Genomic DNA, 17,932 nt, shown 5'->3' with positions numbered 1-17,932 from the left:
GAGGAGGAGGAGGAGGAGGAGGACAAAGCTATAGAGAGTGAGAGAGTGACACAGCTTGCAGCTGAGTTATAAGTAAACTCGTGAAAGTGCAGTATGCTCTGTTCCCCAGCAGGTGTGGCGATTGTGCAAGTCCTGCATGGTCTAAAATGCACCAGAAGTGGCTCAGTGCATTTTCACACTTGACACATGAGCATCCAATCACAGGGCAGCGTACGTGGTACTGTCCAATCAGATGACAGGATGTTCCTGGAGCAGCACGCCTCTTTTCATACACTTTAATGCTGTGATATTTCTTGCCCTGAGAACGGTCTATCAGGCAGCACATCCCAGCCTATTTTATACTGAAAGCATGCTCTGTCAAGCAGGCTTTTCTGTGCGAGTGAGGGCTGGGAGTAAAACGTGCTAATCTGGATAAATAAAGAGGTTTGTGTGCTGTATGAGAAGCGCGAATGACTGCGCCTGCAAGGCATAGGTCTGGGTGCTAAGACACCTTATTGCAGCAGTCGGCCATTAAAAGTGTGGCGGAAATCAAAGGCTGGTCCGTTTTATTCAATGTTTAAACATTCTTTGTCGTGGCTTTTGTTAAAAATTTAAACACATTATCACGCATAAAATTATTACGAGTTTGGGTTATGGTTTTGTGTCGCTAACGTCGTAAATAGTCGGGCTAGTGTCGCCACATATGCATGCATAATTAGCTACCATAATTTGCCGCCAACCAGTGGCGATAGTAATTTCCTCTTTACTTATTTACCGACAACACTCCGGGGAATAATCCTAGATTTTAATACATGTGTGTGCACAGTGCGAGCTGACGTCCCACACTCAACATGTCCGCCGGGAAGGTCCACATTTGCTCAGCAGGAATGCGGTAGGCGGGGCTGCTAGGCTAGTGTAAAACTTTGGGAATGACAGGAGTGCTGCAGGATTCGCAAAGAAGGGGGAAGTGTCGCCCTTGTTGGTCCTGTTTGGATTACTTTGACTTCTTTTTACGCGCAGCCTTTGGATTCACCACCTTCCTCCAGATAGCACGGCCCGAGCAGACTCCTCAGCCATGTCGGAGGACCCGTGCTCCCAACCCTGGTCCATCAACAAAGATGATTATGAGCTGCACGAGGTGATTGGTATGTGATCTTTAGCTTGTTAGCTCAATGTATATGTGTTGCCCGACAGTCTGAGAAATGAGAGCTCACCCAAAAAAAACAAGGAGGCTCGCCACAGCTAACACAATGTTAATACATCTCAAGTGCAAAGCGAAGAAGAAGGCATCTTCTTTCAGTTGAGCTAGGGTTGAGTTCATCGCTTTCGGCAACTTGGCGATCCCAGCCGGGCGGTGTTGTGACCTGGAGTCGGTGGACTGTTCGGTGAAAGCTGTTACCCCCGTCCGCGGGGGCTACGCCAGAGTCGTAAACGAGCGCTATAACGTTACCGTTACTGTCTAGTCAGGCTGTGACTATTTGAACAGCTAGCTTAATAGTTTATTAAATATACTCTAGATAAAGGGCGTTGTACCTATAAAACCACTAGAATATTAAGTATATGATAGTGAAATGTGTCAGTGTTGGTATTTCATACAAAACCCAACCTGCAGAGTGGGTTTAAATCAGATGGGACATCACAAATAAGATAATTTTAAAGTTATCTTCTTATTTGGGGAAGACACTGCTATGTAATGGCTAAGACCATGTTAAACTTGTACTGTGTGTGTGTGTGTGTGTGTTCACGCCCATTTCCATTTAAAACACACTGGATATTCCAGCAAACTTTTTCCAAAACACTGGTGTTGCCACTGCAGAGTCCAGAGATTATACTTCATGGTCCTTCTCGGAGTAGCATATTGTTTTGGGCAATTTACTGCCTGAATTAATCCAGTTATGCCAGAGCTCTTTGGAGGGGATTAATCAGTATTATGAGGCTTCTGACCACGTCCCTCACAGAAAATGGGGAGAAAGTCTTTTCACAATTTGCTGGGTAACATCGTCAATAACACATTGTTTGAACCAGTCTGGGTTGAATCCACAAGTTAAAGGGGCCACTGTGTAGTTTTGGAGAAGAAATTCAGACTCGGTTAATATTTAAAATATGGATACGTTAATTATACAAACTCAGAAATATTAATTTTTTCCATAACTGAATAAAGAAGAAAAAATAAGGTCCCCAGAACCACAGTTTGAAGCTAGAAAGGTGGCAGGGTCCGCCAAATATAAAGAAATCAAAACAGTATGAAATTGTGCTGTTTGTTTACTCAGGTAGAAAACAAAGAGAGTTTGTTTATTTCAATGAAGATCTTTCTCTTCTGATTAAAATTTCTCCCCGGAAAACTACCTAGTGCACCTTTTTAATTGTTTTCAGTCTAGAAATGTTCTCTTTAAAAACACAATACTTGCTTTGTATTTACACCCACCTTTCGCTATCAAACCCTCCAGTGTGTGTGACAGGAGGGTTTTACACCTTTCCTGTGCAGTATCAAGCCTGGCTGACTCCTAAGGAGGGCTCACAGGTTAGGAATGACGGCTTTTACTTGTGAACTTCTGAAATGTCCCACCCCACAAATAGCTGACCCCGTCCTACCTTCTGACTTTGTTAAGGCTGAGCATATGAAGGGAGTGTGCAACATATAAGCAAAGTATTGTTCCCTGAAAACCAGTGAGTTTGTGCCTCTGGTTTGCCTTACCTAAGCGGTGCATGCTTCCTCTACAGGGGATCTGTGTGTTTATAGAGGGTCCATTCTGCAGGCCCTAAATTGACCTTTTTGTATATTTTTAAAAAGTCTCAGATTTAACTTTAACCCCATTTCTACATTTCCTCCCTTAGTTTCCTGGAAAATGTGATCTGGGGCACCCCACAAGATAACACCCAGCAATTTAGCATGCACACAGAGATAAAGCCCCTCTTGTATAGGAACCAATTCTGTGGCATTTTCCAGCGTAATGCTTGACACAAATTGTCAGCATAGATTCAAAACTGGTAAGGCTATTTCCAGGTTGGACTGCAGCATGCTTCCTTGTGGCGAGGGATCATGATTATCAACTTAGCTTTGGAAATGAATTGTGCCGTTAGCCTAGTTTCTTCCCCTCATTTTCCCCTGATTACCAGTAGCGCTCTTGAATCTGAAGCAGTTGGTCTACCTTGTGCTTCATCTAAATTAGCAGAACCCTCTGTGTGAGCCTGTGTTTCCAGGCTCCTGGTGAACACAAGGTAAACAAGAAATAGTCTCCTGTTTGGCATCTGCTTCTGTTCATATTAAACCTCGCCAGCAGTCCTGTGGAGCTTTCTCTCTGCCCTCTCAGAAAGTCTTTGCTTGATTATGACCAACACAACTTTAAATAAAGCTGAGCTTTAGGTCTGTGTTTTTGCAATTTCCTCTGTCAGGCCTGCTAGATTAGCGATTGGATAAAAAAAGTCCACTTTCCACGAGGGAACGTTGGGGCTTTCATTTTAAATGAATACACAGAAGAGCTCTTGCTGTTCTTATCATGTAGACAGGGGATCACACTCAATTGGAGTCACTTCCTCATAGCGTTTTACTCAAGTTACCATCTTGACCTTTGCTGTTAGGATTTCCAGGAACATATTGCCTGTTCCTAAATAGCAGTAGAGAATGTACCTTACTCTAACCCATGAGATAGAAGCCTCAATATGGAGGATTTGGTCACTTAAATTAGCAAATAAAATGCTTGAGCTTTGAAGCGTGGGGTCATATTTGGATGGCATATTCTTGAGGTTGCGCAATCAGCCAGGGGTAGGCTGTGGTGGTGTTGCGGAGTGTGTATTCAAGGAGGGGTGTGGGTAAACACAAATGCAGTTTTGAGCACTACCAATAATTACAGGCTACTGTTTGTATAAGAAAGTTAATAAAAATAGATATTTTTAATTTAGATTTTTTCCTGATTGCAACAGCAGGTAACTAGTGCGTTGTGGGACTGACGTTTTAATTGCTTTAAGGCATCGCTTATTTAATCAAAAGAGTGGGTTTTATTACCTTGCCAATTTTCCTCACAGTCAGTTAATATAGGGAACAGTACACGCACACAGACTGGTAGAAAATTATAAAGAGAGCAGTGAGACGTGATGTTTTCCCAGGACAAACTGAGTGCATGAAACCAACGTATAAGAGGTATGTACTGAATAGAAGGCTAATTATTGTCTTGATGTAATCATGTCAGGAAATGGTGAAAAATGTAGGCAAATTGCTTGTTTTGTTCGCACTTCAAACAACAAACGGAAGCGGATGAATGAAAACAGAAATTATTCGCCATTTTTGCTTCATAGATTGACCTTAAAGGTGCAACATGTAAGAATTGGGAACCTGTCAAGTTCATACTTAAAACAAATAGGGGGCAGTATATCGCCAGAATTACCGCTAACTGCTGCTAGCTGTAGCTGACTGTAGCTAGTTAGCAGTGCAGCTAGTGGTTCAGACTTAGAGCTTGGGGACTTGGGAGTGTTAGTTTTTACATTCCAACACGGAGGATAGTTCACAAGTGTTTTTCTGTTGATGGACTGATGGATGAACTGATTGATCGTCCCAGCTCTACTTGAGTATGCAGCATTTCAAACCTCACCAACCTAGCTAAACTGCTACTACAGGTTCCCCTGCCTTGAGAGAAACTGACTGGGGAGATACTGTATAAGCTGTTTCCTGCCAGAGAAATGTTTTCTGCAGCTCTTATGCTCAGCTGGAAGTTTGGAGTCGTGAGGATGGCCCTGCATACCCAGAATGCCCGGCAGAGCTATTGTTTTGGTAACTTCCCCAGGGAAAGAGGACTTGTTATTACATGGTTCACACCCACTCCTATCCACCAAGCATTGGATCATACTGGACAGTGCCCATAGGAAAAAAAAATAGTCCAGTTTGCTCTCTCATTTTGGATCAGACTTTGGATCATTCGTATTGGCAAATCTGGACTGGAAACTTTTCTGCTCTCACTGTTTGTATCCACCGGCAACCATGTTTCCTCCCTGTTCCTCGTCCTGCCCCTCAAACTTCGGTATGATTATGTTCTAGGAAACTTATCACAATGGAAAGCACCCCCCCAGGCTTGCAGTTCTCCGATTTAAAGTCAACCTCAAGGTTTAGGCCACATTAATTTGTTAGAGCATTGTTATCAGTGGATTTCACAACAGTAGGCAGTGGCTGCTTGTGTGTTTTTCTAGTCATGTGTGACACTTGTCATTGTACCTTTTTTAAAGCATGTAAGGAATGTCAGCTAGGTATGCAGAGAAAGATGGCTTGCATAAGGAAACAAACTGGCCTGGTGAGTGTGTGAAAGACAAACTGAGAGCTGCTGCCTACTCCATTAAGAGGCCAATTCAAGGCCAAGCTAATCTGATAAGATAATTTTGTACTGGGCACTACTATGTGCTTTTTTTGCGGTTAAAAAAAGATCTACAACCTGCCAGTTTTGTGACATGTTTTCACCTTTTCATCAGGAAAGTGTTGGCACATCAGCGTTGGGTTTATTTCCAATCTGTTTTTCACACACAAGAATTTTGTGCTGGTGTTCTGGTGCATAAAAAGCCAAGATAAAAAAGCTAGTACTGAAAGTCAAGAAGCAATAGAAAAATATACCTTTTGAAGTGTATTAACTGCTCTTTGAGGCTGCAATATGTAAGAAGTCATTAACAGAATCTGAAGAAATATGTCAAAGTTGTCTGTTTTGTTGTAGAGACATCTACTAAAGCAGCGGGCCTTACCTCTTTCAACACTCCCCTGGATGTCCAGCTAGCTGCACTGCTAACTCAGCTAACAAACCAACAGTAGCTACAGTCACGGATGTATAAACGGCACACAGTAGGCAGCAATTAGGAGTGATATGCTGTCTCCAAGTGTTGGGAGTATGAAGTCAACAGGTGGCCAAACCTTTTTTAATAAAACCTTGAAATTTAAATGACCTCCTGGTATCTAAATGGTCTTTGAGCACTTTTAATCAACGTGTAATGAAGTTTTGCTATCTTGTTTGTTTAACAACACTTCACAGAGATGCACCAGAAAACGAGAAATGCAAACATTCCATACCCGCGTATCAACTCGAGCAAACATAGCTTACAGGTTAATGACAGGAGGCCCTCACTGGAGTATTTAGGCTTAAACAGTTCATTGCCAAGAAAAAAAGCTCTGGTCTTGCGTGTCCCATTCACATTGTGCCAGGTTATAGTATAACAATGCTCATAAAGTTCTCCAAGCCAAGCTGCACTTGTTTTGTGGAAACATGCTTACAGAAAACACTCAAAGATCAAGATTGTTTTGTCAATCTTTCCCCTGCAGGAGTGGTCAAATAGTTTCACCCTGTCTCCTGCTTTTTTTTATTTTTCGCTATCTAGAGTAAAGCTTTACATTAAGAGCTGTAACAGATTTAATAAGATTTGTTGTGTTAAAACAGTTCTTCTTCTTCTTCTTCTTCTTCTCCTTCTCCTCCTCCTCCTTCTTCTTGATGCTTGTTAAGTCATTGAAAGCAATTTGGCTATCAGGTCATTTATCAGCTAGAATTCCACAAATACCGATAAACAGCCAATGATATAAATTTCCCAATATCAGACTGACAATCTTTTAGTCTGATATTTATCGTGCATACCTAACATTAACGTTATTGTAAGGAAAGTAAATCTAAACCGAGTCACATTTTAACACAAATGACAGCGTGAGACTTAAACCTACATCTAAATGTACAATAGAAGGAGGTCTTGATATGAAACTCAGCTGTATGAAATGGGAACAAAATGTAAAAAAAAAAAAATCAAACATGGCAACACAAATGGAAATCAACAAGCCAAAACAGCTGTGTATCCTTCAGCCACGTCAACACGCCGCATTTTCAGCTGACAGTCGGATCATCTTCATTTGATTTCGCCTAATGTGGTAACTTAATATATAGATTTGATTTAGCCGTCCACTTCCAGAACACGCTCAGTGGTGTTGTTGTTGTTGAGCGTTTGGAAATAGAAAATACAGACCGGAGAGCTCAAAAGTTTGATTTGTATTTATAAAGAGCTGACTCTTTTCTCTTGTTCTGTTCATCCATTCATTAATTAATTTACAAAAGGGGAAAAACACCCCCTGCTTGATATGCAGCCTTTATGTCTGTGCCAGACTGTTTAGCAGATTAGATGTTGGCCTGACTTTTTCAAAGCCCTGATGCTGCTGCAGTGCTTGGCTTTGTGAGGATGGCTCTTTTGTACGCTTTCCTCTCATTCTGAAAGAGAGGGCGGCGACGATGTTGTCAGTGAGGATGACAGAGATTTGACGTTGGGTGGCTCATTTGATAAGATCAGATGTTTTTGTGACTTGTGTCTGTATTTAATGCCTCATATTAAGGTCTCCATTTTTAGTGGAAACCTGCTGCTGATTACCGGTACTGATGATGACTGTAATGCTTTGCGTCACGGTATAATTACTCATTTTGCAGGTTTGGCTAGAACCTCAAAGGTCCTGTGAAATATTGAATAATCATGTAAGTAGATACAAATAGTAGAGACATGACTACCCTTTGCAGAATAAGCTTGTGCTAAGCTTGCAAGAGCATCAGGTCTATATTAACTCAAGGTCTCAACTTGCTGGTAGATTGATCTTCTTCTTCTTCTTCCTTAATGACTTGCAGAACCTTGCCTGCTTCAAACTCAACAGTCTCCCCCAAGCACACATACTCTCCAGCTTGTCCAGCCACCCCTGACGACTGGCTGTTTGTTTGCCTGGAGAATTTACACTCCGATGTGTACAGGGCAACTGGGCTCCCTGTGGGCCAGCAAAGGGCCGAGCTCCCCGTCACTGGCCAGCCTCCAGAGGTTTGTTTGGTATTGCTGCTGCTGGCCGTGGTGGTGTTGGGAGAGGGCTCGGGGATATATTTAAAGAGCTGGTCAGCCGCTACGTTTTGAGCAATGACGGAGTGGTCTGTGATTAGTTGGATGCTGGAGAGTTGAGCAAGGCCAGCTACGCATTATCAGAGGTTGCCAGTCAATAGATGGCACACACAGTGTATTCATGATGGGTGAGGTGGCCACCACTGTTTGTCAATTATAGGAAATTACAAGGAAATTGCCATTTTATTGGATTAACTTAAAAACTAAGAGTTTGTTTTGGGTGTTTGTTTTTTCAGCTGTTGTGTAGAGCTGGACCTTAAAATAATAATGAGAAACTTTGTCTTTATATTTTTGACCAAATAACTTAATGTGAATATTGCAACAATATTGTAGGGATGACTGGGTACTTTCACAAACACCATGAGATTATTTGATGAATAATCATCAGTAATGTGGATATAAAGCCTAAGTGGGTGAAGGCAAGTATGAGAACAAGCTGAACAGCCTGATCATTTTAGGAAATTACAGAACTTTACCGTAACGCAGCCTTTAAAGACACTCTTGCCATATCACAATATAATGGCATGCAAAATCTGGGACGATTTATAGTCTCATGTCACAATAATGATGTATATATCAACATATTGCCCGGCCTTATTGTCTCAATAGGCAATTACAAAGAAACCTCTTATCTCTGAATAGCCTTGAACTGCAGTGTCTTTTTGGAGATTTTGTAAAATAAGGACCAAATAAAGTCCAATGATAAATCCAACAGTAAATGTCTTCTGTGATATTAGCTTTTCCCCATTTTTCAAACTTTATTAGCACACAGTAATATTCAAACAGGAACTTAAATGTCACAGTCTTATAGCACCCTACAATGGTTGGAGGACGCCATCATGTAGCTCAAAGACTTCATGTAATGCACCAACAGAGACATCTGTTGATAAGGACTTTATTCATTTCTGCATAAACCACTATACCAGTCAAAACAATAAAGACATATCCCAAATCCAAAGCCTGCAGCACGCCTTAAATATAACAGAGTCTGAGAAGCATAAAGCTTTCAGACTGTCTGTGAATATTTCAATAATAATAATACTTTTCAAGAAAAACTTTGGTAGTGCATTGGTACATCTCTAGTTGGAGCAATATTGAATGGGTTTTATTCTCTGCATCTCTCTTCTAGCCTGAAGTTATAATTATCTTGAATAAAAAATGGTTAAATAAAAAGCGGTCACGTCTTCAGGGACAGCTTTACTTTTTAATTAAAATCAGTGAACTCTTTTTTTTTTTTTTAATATAGCCCTCTTTATTTAAACCTCCGTACACTTCTGGCTCAATGAAAACTCCAAACAAAGAGCACTTTGTTGATATTTGGGCATAGCTAAGATGAGGGAGGTTAGGAAAAGCTTACTGGAGGGCGAACCGACTCACCTCCCACTCTTTCACTCACCAGGGCCTGTTGCCAGTGGAGAATGCGCTCCCAGCATTACTCAGCGTCACGTATACCCTGGAGATCTTGTGGATACAACCGTGTGTGTGCGTGAAAGGCGTCAAATAAGAGCATTGAGGGGGCAGTGAAATGACCTCACACGATGCAGGGGGTGGATTTTTACAAGCTTTTGCTTTGTCTATCACACATGATTCAAACTAAAGATTAGCCCACTGTTGTAGGATTTAAGCTTTAATCAGATTGTAATCTATGTGTGGTTTGCTTACACATCAAAATAGTACTTGTGGTGGTATAAACTCCCACTGTTGCTGCGAGGGTTCATGCAGTTTACTGAAAAGTCTTGAAAGCATGGAAAATGAAGCTGATTCACTCTTTTAGCACAACCTTAGGAGCAGAACAAATTTAATTTCACTGCATATATTGCTTATGTACAGTATGTGACAAATAAACCTTTGCATCCTTGAATCATCCTAGTTTTAGAGTGATTGTCGTGTTCTGGATTACAGTATTTGGTAAAGAATGATTGCTAGTTTTCAATGACCAGTGAACAAAATCTGCAAATGATATCAAGGGTATATGTACAGTCCAGAGAAAGCATTTCTAAACTGTAGATAAAACGCTGGCCTTCTCTAGCATGAAACTCCTTCAAAAGCCCCCTGGGGATGCACCTCATTCAGCAGAGTCACTGACCCCAATCAGACTTGCTTCATCAGGCAGGATTTGGGAAAGCTGATTCATAATTGATGAACAGACAGTTAAGCTGTACCAAAGAGAAATCGGATGAACTGTCACAGCAGAACTGTACCTAACCTCTTTGAACTTGAGGATTTTTAGGTGTATTAAGCGTCTTTGAGTTGAAAAGACAGGGAAACAATTGAAAGAAACCTGTGCCTAAGGATGTGAATATAACCCGAGATGAATGTTTCCAATGTTGGGTTCTTCAAAAGCACTGAGAGCCTCATATTGCCTGAGATGACTAATATTATATTGAATCAGAATCAATGAGATAACATGTTGTTTTCCTGTCTGTTTTAGGGAGTGGGGCCACAGCAGTGGTTCAAGCAGCCTACTGTTTACCACGCAAGGAGAAGGTGGCCATCAAACGCATCAACCTAGAGAAGTGCCAGACTAGTATGGATGAACTGCTGGTAAGCCACACACAACACTGCTTATAAAATCTATGTAATCTCTGTGTATTTATTATTACCTTCAGAGAGGAGGTGGAAAAAATCAGCTGTATATTCATTTTGTATTCAATAAACTGCTCCTGTAAATGCCAATCAATATCTGCGACAAGTCCCTCTTTAGCGGCATGTTTTTAGCGGAAACACATAAATATGCACAAGCAAAAAGCACTCCATTTGCCGTTGCATCAAAACTTTAAATGGCATGTAAAAGTTCCTGAAAATATAACTTTGGTCCAGTGAGATGTTGCTGTGGTTCTTACTATTCAGTAGCAATAACAACATGCTCTCTTACTTTCTCTTGTTCCCCTGCCGAGGCTCAGCCTGCCAGGTGTTGTCAACCAAACAGACAGGCAGACGCCCCTTCAGCCAAGACAGAAAGACAAAACACAGCATTTCATTTCCCCGGAGGCCTTTTTACCTCCTTTTTACCTCCTTTTTCATTAGGGCTCCACAGTTAGTCGCAATGTTACTGAAATCGCAATATGGCCAAGTGCAATATCCAAATTGCCGAAGCTGCAACTTTTTGATGAAGGTAAAATGTGTGACAAAACAGTATTATATTGAAGTACTGTTGCGTGTTGTCCGATTAAATCTTGTTCTCCAGGTGTGAGAAAACTTTTTTTTTGTTTGGTACAGACCAGAACAAATGTAACATCATGATTTAGAAGTGGTTGTTTTCAAGGAAACATGACCATCCTGTTACAATACAGGCATTTTATTCGTTCAAAAGGGAGTGCCTTCAAGTTTTCTTGTGATTTTCAAGCCTACATGTATCCCTATCCAGAGCACCAGTCCAGGAAGCGCTCCTACCCTTTCATTTTTTAATTTAACAATTAGCTTTTCTGTCTAAAATGCAGTTCTCTTGGAATGTCATGATTACAAATTTGCCGAAACATCTTTTCTTTCTTCTGACCTTGTTACTTTTTATGTGCAATCAATGGGAGCTCTCTTACAGCACGAGATGGCATTCAGAGCTTTGTCTTTGCAGTCGGTGCGTATGGACGGAGTTAGTTCCACCTCTGCTTTTCATTACTCGTTTTCTCCGAGCCCTCCCCCAATCATGCCTGTCACTTCAAACACTATCGTGGTTGTTCTCTGAAGGAGGACTCCACTTACTGCCAGGAAACTATTAGACCACCGTGGGACATCTTCCTGACGGCAGCATTGTGCCTTTATACCCTCAATGCAATCTTGCACCGCAGCCTCCACTAGAGTTGTCCCGATCCGATCACGTGATCGGAAATCGGGGCCGATCACGTGATTGCAGACTCGATCCGGACTCGGACGTTATGAGCCGATCAGGGATCGGATATATATATATACATATATATATTGAAAGTAGGGCTGAACGATTGATCGTTTTCTGATCGAAATTGCGATTTCAGACAACGCGATCATGTGATCGCCAAAGCTGCGGTTTTTGCAGCGCTCCTGACTGACCCAGGATCTGTTGTGTCAACTATTTTACACATACATGCCGTCTCCCTACCATCCTGCCAAGCTCACCGATCAGAAGCGGCATCCTACTCGTGGACAGGTCACGCTAACCAATCAGTATTAACCTGCTCCTTAACGTTATCTGAAATGGCTCCAGCTGGACCAGAAGCGGAGTTAGGGGATTTAATCCCCAAGAAAAACAGCACGTTGGTCATTTGGGAGTATTTCGGGTTTGAGCCTGCAGACGTGCACCAGGTACTGTGCAAAACCTGTCGCACTAAAGTTGCAACATCCAGCGGAAACACAACCAATTTATACCGGCAATTGAAAAATCACCACAGGCATTTGCATGACGAGTGCATAACGAAAAAGTCCGGTGAAAATGATACTCAGGCCCACTGTAGCAAACAGACTACAATTACAGCATCTTTTGCCAACTTGGGAACTTGGGGCAGGATCAAGAAATAAGACTCAATAGTGACACGACGGCCGTTGCGGCCGTTAGGGTAACTGCAGCCATCAGCCGTGCATGCTTCTTGTTAATAAATACATTTGGAAGCAATTTTTAACTTTAGTTTTCATCCTTGCATTAGAGTAATAGCATTTAATGTTTTAATGTTACTGTACAATGTGAATATTGCACTGAAAGCTTGATTTGAAGGAAATCGTGAATCAAATTGAAATCGCAATATCTGCCAAAAAAAATCGCAATTAGATCTTTTCCTAAAATCGTTCAGCCCTAATTGAAAGTCATTATTTTTATCAGTTTTTAATATATTGGCTATTGGTGATTAAACATAAATTCGAATAAAATTAGTATTTACTACCACCGCACCGCACCGAATCAGACCTTGTCTGTGTGTGTCACATGACACACAGCCAGAGCCCTTTCTGCAAGAGACAGACAGCTCGCAGAAACACCGCATGCGCGCAGAGCACGCCTGTTTGTTTTGAAGCTGAAGCAGCCCTCTGCTATCATGTCTGTTGTGTGGGCATTTTAAGTTAAGCTGCTATATTTGTACTAGACTATTGAGTCTGTGATTGCACTAAGTTCTAATGTTGCACTAGTAGTTGTTCTACTTCTAATGTGAAGAATATTTTTTTGTACTGACTTAAGAATGTTCAAGCTGCCTACCTCCTATGTGCTCAGTTTACAACAGTACACGTGTTAAAATATAATAAAAGGGACATCCTGCACAATTTTCTTTTCTCTTCTTCATTTTTTATTGTTTTATAAAAGTATCGGATCGGGACTCGGTATCGGCAAGTCCTCAAAATCAAAGGACTCGGACTCGGACTTGGGGGCAAAAAAACCTGATCGGGACATCCCTAGCCTCCACATCACTTGCTGTATGACGTGCGCCTGATGATTTAGCTCTAGAGGTGGAAGGATTGTGTCGAGCTCCTCCTTGCATATATAGATGATCAGGTGCTCGTTTGTGGCTTATGTTCTTGCCTGGGAGATGGCAAAGAGTTTGTCAAATTATTATTATTTTTTTTATTTGTCGGTTACTTTACAGCAGGCATGCGATTTCCCTGGGAAACGAGCTGTTGTCAACTTAAACCTGGAGAGTGATTGATGGATTTTTCCAGTCCTCTCTCCCAATTCTTGTCCAAAGCTCTGTGAAAGAAACCTGTGGGAAATAAATATTGTGTAAGCTTATAAGTGTACGTCGAAGATCATCGCTAGAGATAACTGCCAGGTTTCTCACTACTCGTTCGCAATACTAAACCAAGGAGGGAACCTTCACCCACCCCACTCCACCCCGTGATTTCTGGAGGATGAATCAGGGGAATATTGCTCCTGGATTCTCGGAGCAGGCGGTCACATGGAATACAGCGAGGTCCGATTTCCTGCCTGTGCCCCCCCCTTTCCCAATTCCACAGCCTGCTGAGTACACGTTTAAACGTTAAGGAAGCATTAAATTGAACCCAGATTGATCCTCTAAAGAAGAAGCTTTAAAAGAGGATGCCACAAGTTTTAACGAAGCCCGCAGGTCTTTAGTCTCACCTGTGAAGTTCTTTAATGTCAGAAAAAGCAGTAATCTGTCATGAGTCGGTATGAGGCGGCATGTTGTAGTTATTCCTGGCACAGCGGTTTGACGGACAGGCACTTTTGAGTGACTTGAGCTAGATCAAATGAGGAGGATGTTTGTTTACAATTCACATGCTGCGCGCTGCATAATTACACGATTGTTAAAACTATAGAGGGTGCTTATTTATGGACACTGATAGGGTGTTCCTATGTGGTAATAGCTGGATTACAACAAAATACTAGTCAATTTTATGCTACTTTGAGGTAACAGTGACCTGAGGTGAGAGTGTTGAGGTGAAAATAGTTACCTCTAGGGCTGCTGCAACTTATGATTATTTTCATTGTCGATTAATCTGTCAACTGTTTTCTCAATTGATCGATTAGTTGCCTGGTTTTTAAAATATCAGAAAATGGTGGAAAATGTAAACGGTGTTTCCCAAAGCCCAAGACGACACCCTTAAATGTCTTGTTTTGCCCACAAGCCAAAGATATTCAGTGAACTGTCACACAGGAGTAAAGAAGCCAAAAAATACTCACATTTAAAAAACTAGAATCAGGATTTCAAATTTTTTTAACTGAAAAAAAATTACTCAGCAGAGCTCCAGGGTCAGATTAAAAAATGTATAAAAATATTTTTCAGCAAAGCTTAGTGTGCAGATAGTTGCCTGCGAACACATATGTCTTCGGCTCATCATTTTAGCTGTAGTTACTTCTAGTACAGGAAGTCTGAATGGAGCTGTAGGAAATGATTCAGAGGTACATTTGTGTCCTCAGCATTAACATCACATTTTTGCACATTTTCCCCTCAATCGGCAGTGTCTCTGTTCCTCAATAGTTTCTGTCTGTGTGTATGTGTGTGCATGCTGCAGTGAGATTGGGTCATAGTGAGTGTGTGTTAGGCTCTGAGTAACTGATAGTGACGTAACATTGCCTCTATAGTGGCCTCTCTGTGCGTCTGCCATCGGCGCGATTCTGTGGCACCAGTTTGTGACCCAGCACTGTATTCAGTCGGTGACAATAGGTCATTTATTTTTTGCTCAGTTTCAAGGTCCGCAGACACGCCAAATACAGCACAGATCAGGCCCTAATATAGAAAAAGACAAATAACGAGGTCTGTTTCTTGGAGGATGCGTGAGGAGGCTTAACCTGCTTTAGTGTTTAGCTTGGATTGTGCAGAGTGTCAACACAGATTTGTAGGCCCTATCACAAGACAGAAAGGTCAGCTTCAGTTTTGTTTATTAAATAAACCAAAGTGACCTCACTCGTGTCACAATGAACGCCCTTGTCTTACTCAGTTCACTTTTTTCTGAAAACAGGAATTTGAATTGACGTGTTGAGGAAATATGAATCAAAGGTTACAGACTATAAACCAATGTGATTTCCATTAGGACGAGAATGACAGATGAGGGGATGGAAGGGCTGGTCTGATGTTGTTATTGATCTGAACTTTTGGCCTACTGCTGCTGGTGGTTTTCCACAAAAACTTGTACTTAATGGAACTTCTCATAACAAAGGAGAGAAAATATGTCAACTTTTTCACATGTACAGTATTGTTACGGGTGATTTTAATGAAATAATCATTAAAAACCAACAATAGAATAATATAAAAGCATGTATCCCCCTGACTTTATTTCCCCTTCTTCTAAACCTTAATTTTAAAAAAATCCCTTCTGATAGATACTATACAGCTAACTCGTGCAAAAGGGAGAATATGCTATGCTAATGGTATGCAGCTTATGAAAGTAACACAGATGGTCTTTATTAAAAGTCACTTCACAATGATGTCCTACACAGCTAACCAGAAGTGTTTCCTCTGATGTCATCTTGTATATGAAAAGGGAAATCTAATCACCGGATAGTGAAACCATTTGTGCTGCAGGTGTCTTTGTTTGTGGCGGCAGACAGGTGTGTCACTTGTGGTCTGCAGGTCGGATGATGGTTTGAATAAAAACTGCTCTGTTTTAGGATGAGGTCATTGTGCAACACCCACAGCCAAACACAGAGGCAAAAGAGAAGGATTTTGTAGGCTTGAGAGAGTAAAAAATAATTATATTGATACATCCACTGATATTCTTGTATAGACAGAATTTATACATAAAGACACATTTTTTTTGCAATGATCCTTCAAATGCTGGTTATTAAACACGTGTGACAAAGATAAAGACATGATATTTTACAGCTTAACAATAACATTTATTGTCTAAAATGACATTGTTTTTTTCTTAATGGTTTCATGGTCTGGTTGGATGAGCTTCCAACCAGCAAGTGTTTTAACCATGTGTCAGTGGCCAGTGTAAAATGTATAGTCAAATGAAGCTAGATTTCATGCAGGATAAGTTTCATGAAGTGCATGCTTGATGTGCCTCTACATGAATGGCTCTGACAAAGAGACTGTACAGCGCTTGCGTACATCATCAGGCACTTAAGAATATCTTTGTTTTCCTGTCAGCGCCGAGATGTCCTGCAGAAATAATTTTCCTAAGCAGATTTCCTCAAATGTGAAAGGGTGCTCATTGAAGGTCACACAGAAAGAAGTCATATGAATGGTGCGGAGTGATGAGAACATTTGCGGCAGCATAGGTTTACAGTGACCTAATCCCCACAACAAAGAGTCCCTCTGATTCACACATTGTCTGCTGGAAAAAGATGGGAAAACCTGCCAACTGCCAGAGCACGATATCCTCCCTGTTATCCCATTGTTTTTCTTTTCTGGGGTTACCCTGGCCCACAGAGCTGTGGTGACCTGCCTCTTCCACTGTACTGAGAACAGAGGGGAGGGGGCTGGAGGGTAGCAGCCAGCAGGCTGTATCATTATTGTTCTCTCTCAGCCTGTAGTATCCAGAGAAAGAATGATAGGGGAGACAACCCACTGAGCTCGCTGTCTGGCTCGTCAGACTGGAAGTTATTAGACTGTCGTTTAGAGGTATTAGAGTGCGTGTGGGCTCACCTGTTGGTCCTTTTTCGCTGGCACTCTTACTTTTGTCCTCTGCGGATCTGTGTGCATTTCAACATGTCTGCGCCTGTCACAGTCTAATGACTTTGCTTCATACACAGTCTGTATCCGCCCTTGTTATGACTCATTTAAATGGTTTAACCCTCTTTTTGTCGAGTGCTCTAGTCTCTCTCTTGGCTGAGGCACTCACTGAAGGCCACGGGCTCAATAGTGATGACTCCACAGCTACAGCCGCTAATGCACATCGCGTCGGCTAAGCATTTATGCTGATGGAACATCAGGCTTTGATTGCTTACTTTTTGACCCACGAGCGATTATTGATTGAGGCCTTTAACAAATGATCTCAGCTCGAGTGTTAAGGTTTCTCAGTTGACAGGCTCTTACTGCACCTGTCATAGTTAAACAATCAATAGCTACTTTATATAACACTCTGAAATTTGGGGAAATATAGTCGTTTGTGGTGGAAATAATTGGATGAGAAGGTCAATATTGATTTCACCTCTGTGAATCCAATACAGAGATACTGCTGGCCTGGCACAACATAGCTTAGCACCGAGACTGGGGGGAAAGAGGGAAAAAATGCTCCCCTAGGTCCATCACTAACATATTATCATATACTCTGGATATCTCTGTACAGTACTCTACACATGGAGCTGAATTTGACATTGATGTGTTTAATTGCAACTGTAAATGATGGGCACCTTGTCTCCCCTGTCATTATAAAGTTTGAAATCCACAGTATTTCTGAACTTCCAAATAACCTTTTTTTGTGGGGGATACAATGAGCATGATGAGCAGGTTCCCCGTTGTGGCAATTCAAAATAAATCAGGATATTAATCTAGGACTGTACATTATCGAGCCAGAAGACTTCTTCCAGTCACTCATTTAAGGTGACTCACAATTATCCTGATTCACGATTGCCCTCCCATCCTCCCATCCTTAGAGGTAGCTATCGTAAAGTATATTCTGCAAGATAACATTTTATGTCATCAGAGCTGCGGTGATTAATCAATTCACTGTCAACTAAGTAATTATTTGCCTTGTTTTGAGTGTTTTAGGTAAAAAG

General features: G+C 41.5%; 1 protein-coding gene across 2 annotated transcripts in view; it reads left to right on the top strand.

Annotated features, from left to right (window-relative positions):
• Positions 1-278: 278 nt before the first annotated feature.
• oxsr1b (oxidative stress responsive kinase 1b) overlaps positions 279-17,932 on the top strand; it is a 42,208-nt gene continuing 24,554 nt past the window's right edge. The window contains exons 1-2 of one of the 2 annotated variants that reach the window (XM_073488679.1): positions 279-1,124; positions 10,289-10,401. In XM_073488679.1, the coding sequence (XP_073344780.1) occupies positions 1,055-1,124; positions 10,289-10,401 (183 nt within the window). In that variant the 5' untranslated portion in view covers positions 279-1,054. The remainder of the gene's footprint in view (positions 1,125-10,288; positions 10,402-17,932) is intronic. The other variant, XM_073488680.1, reaches the window with a different exon arrangement.

This window comes from Pagrus major, chromosome 19 (genome assembly GCF_040436345.1).
Source record: "Pagrus major chromosome 19, Pma_NU_1.0".
Taxonomy (NCBI): Eukaryota; Metazoa; Chordata; class Actinopteri; order Spariformes; family Sparidae; genus Pagrus; species Pagrus major.
This window is presented reverse-complemented; position numbering and strand designations above follow the sequence as displayed.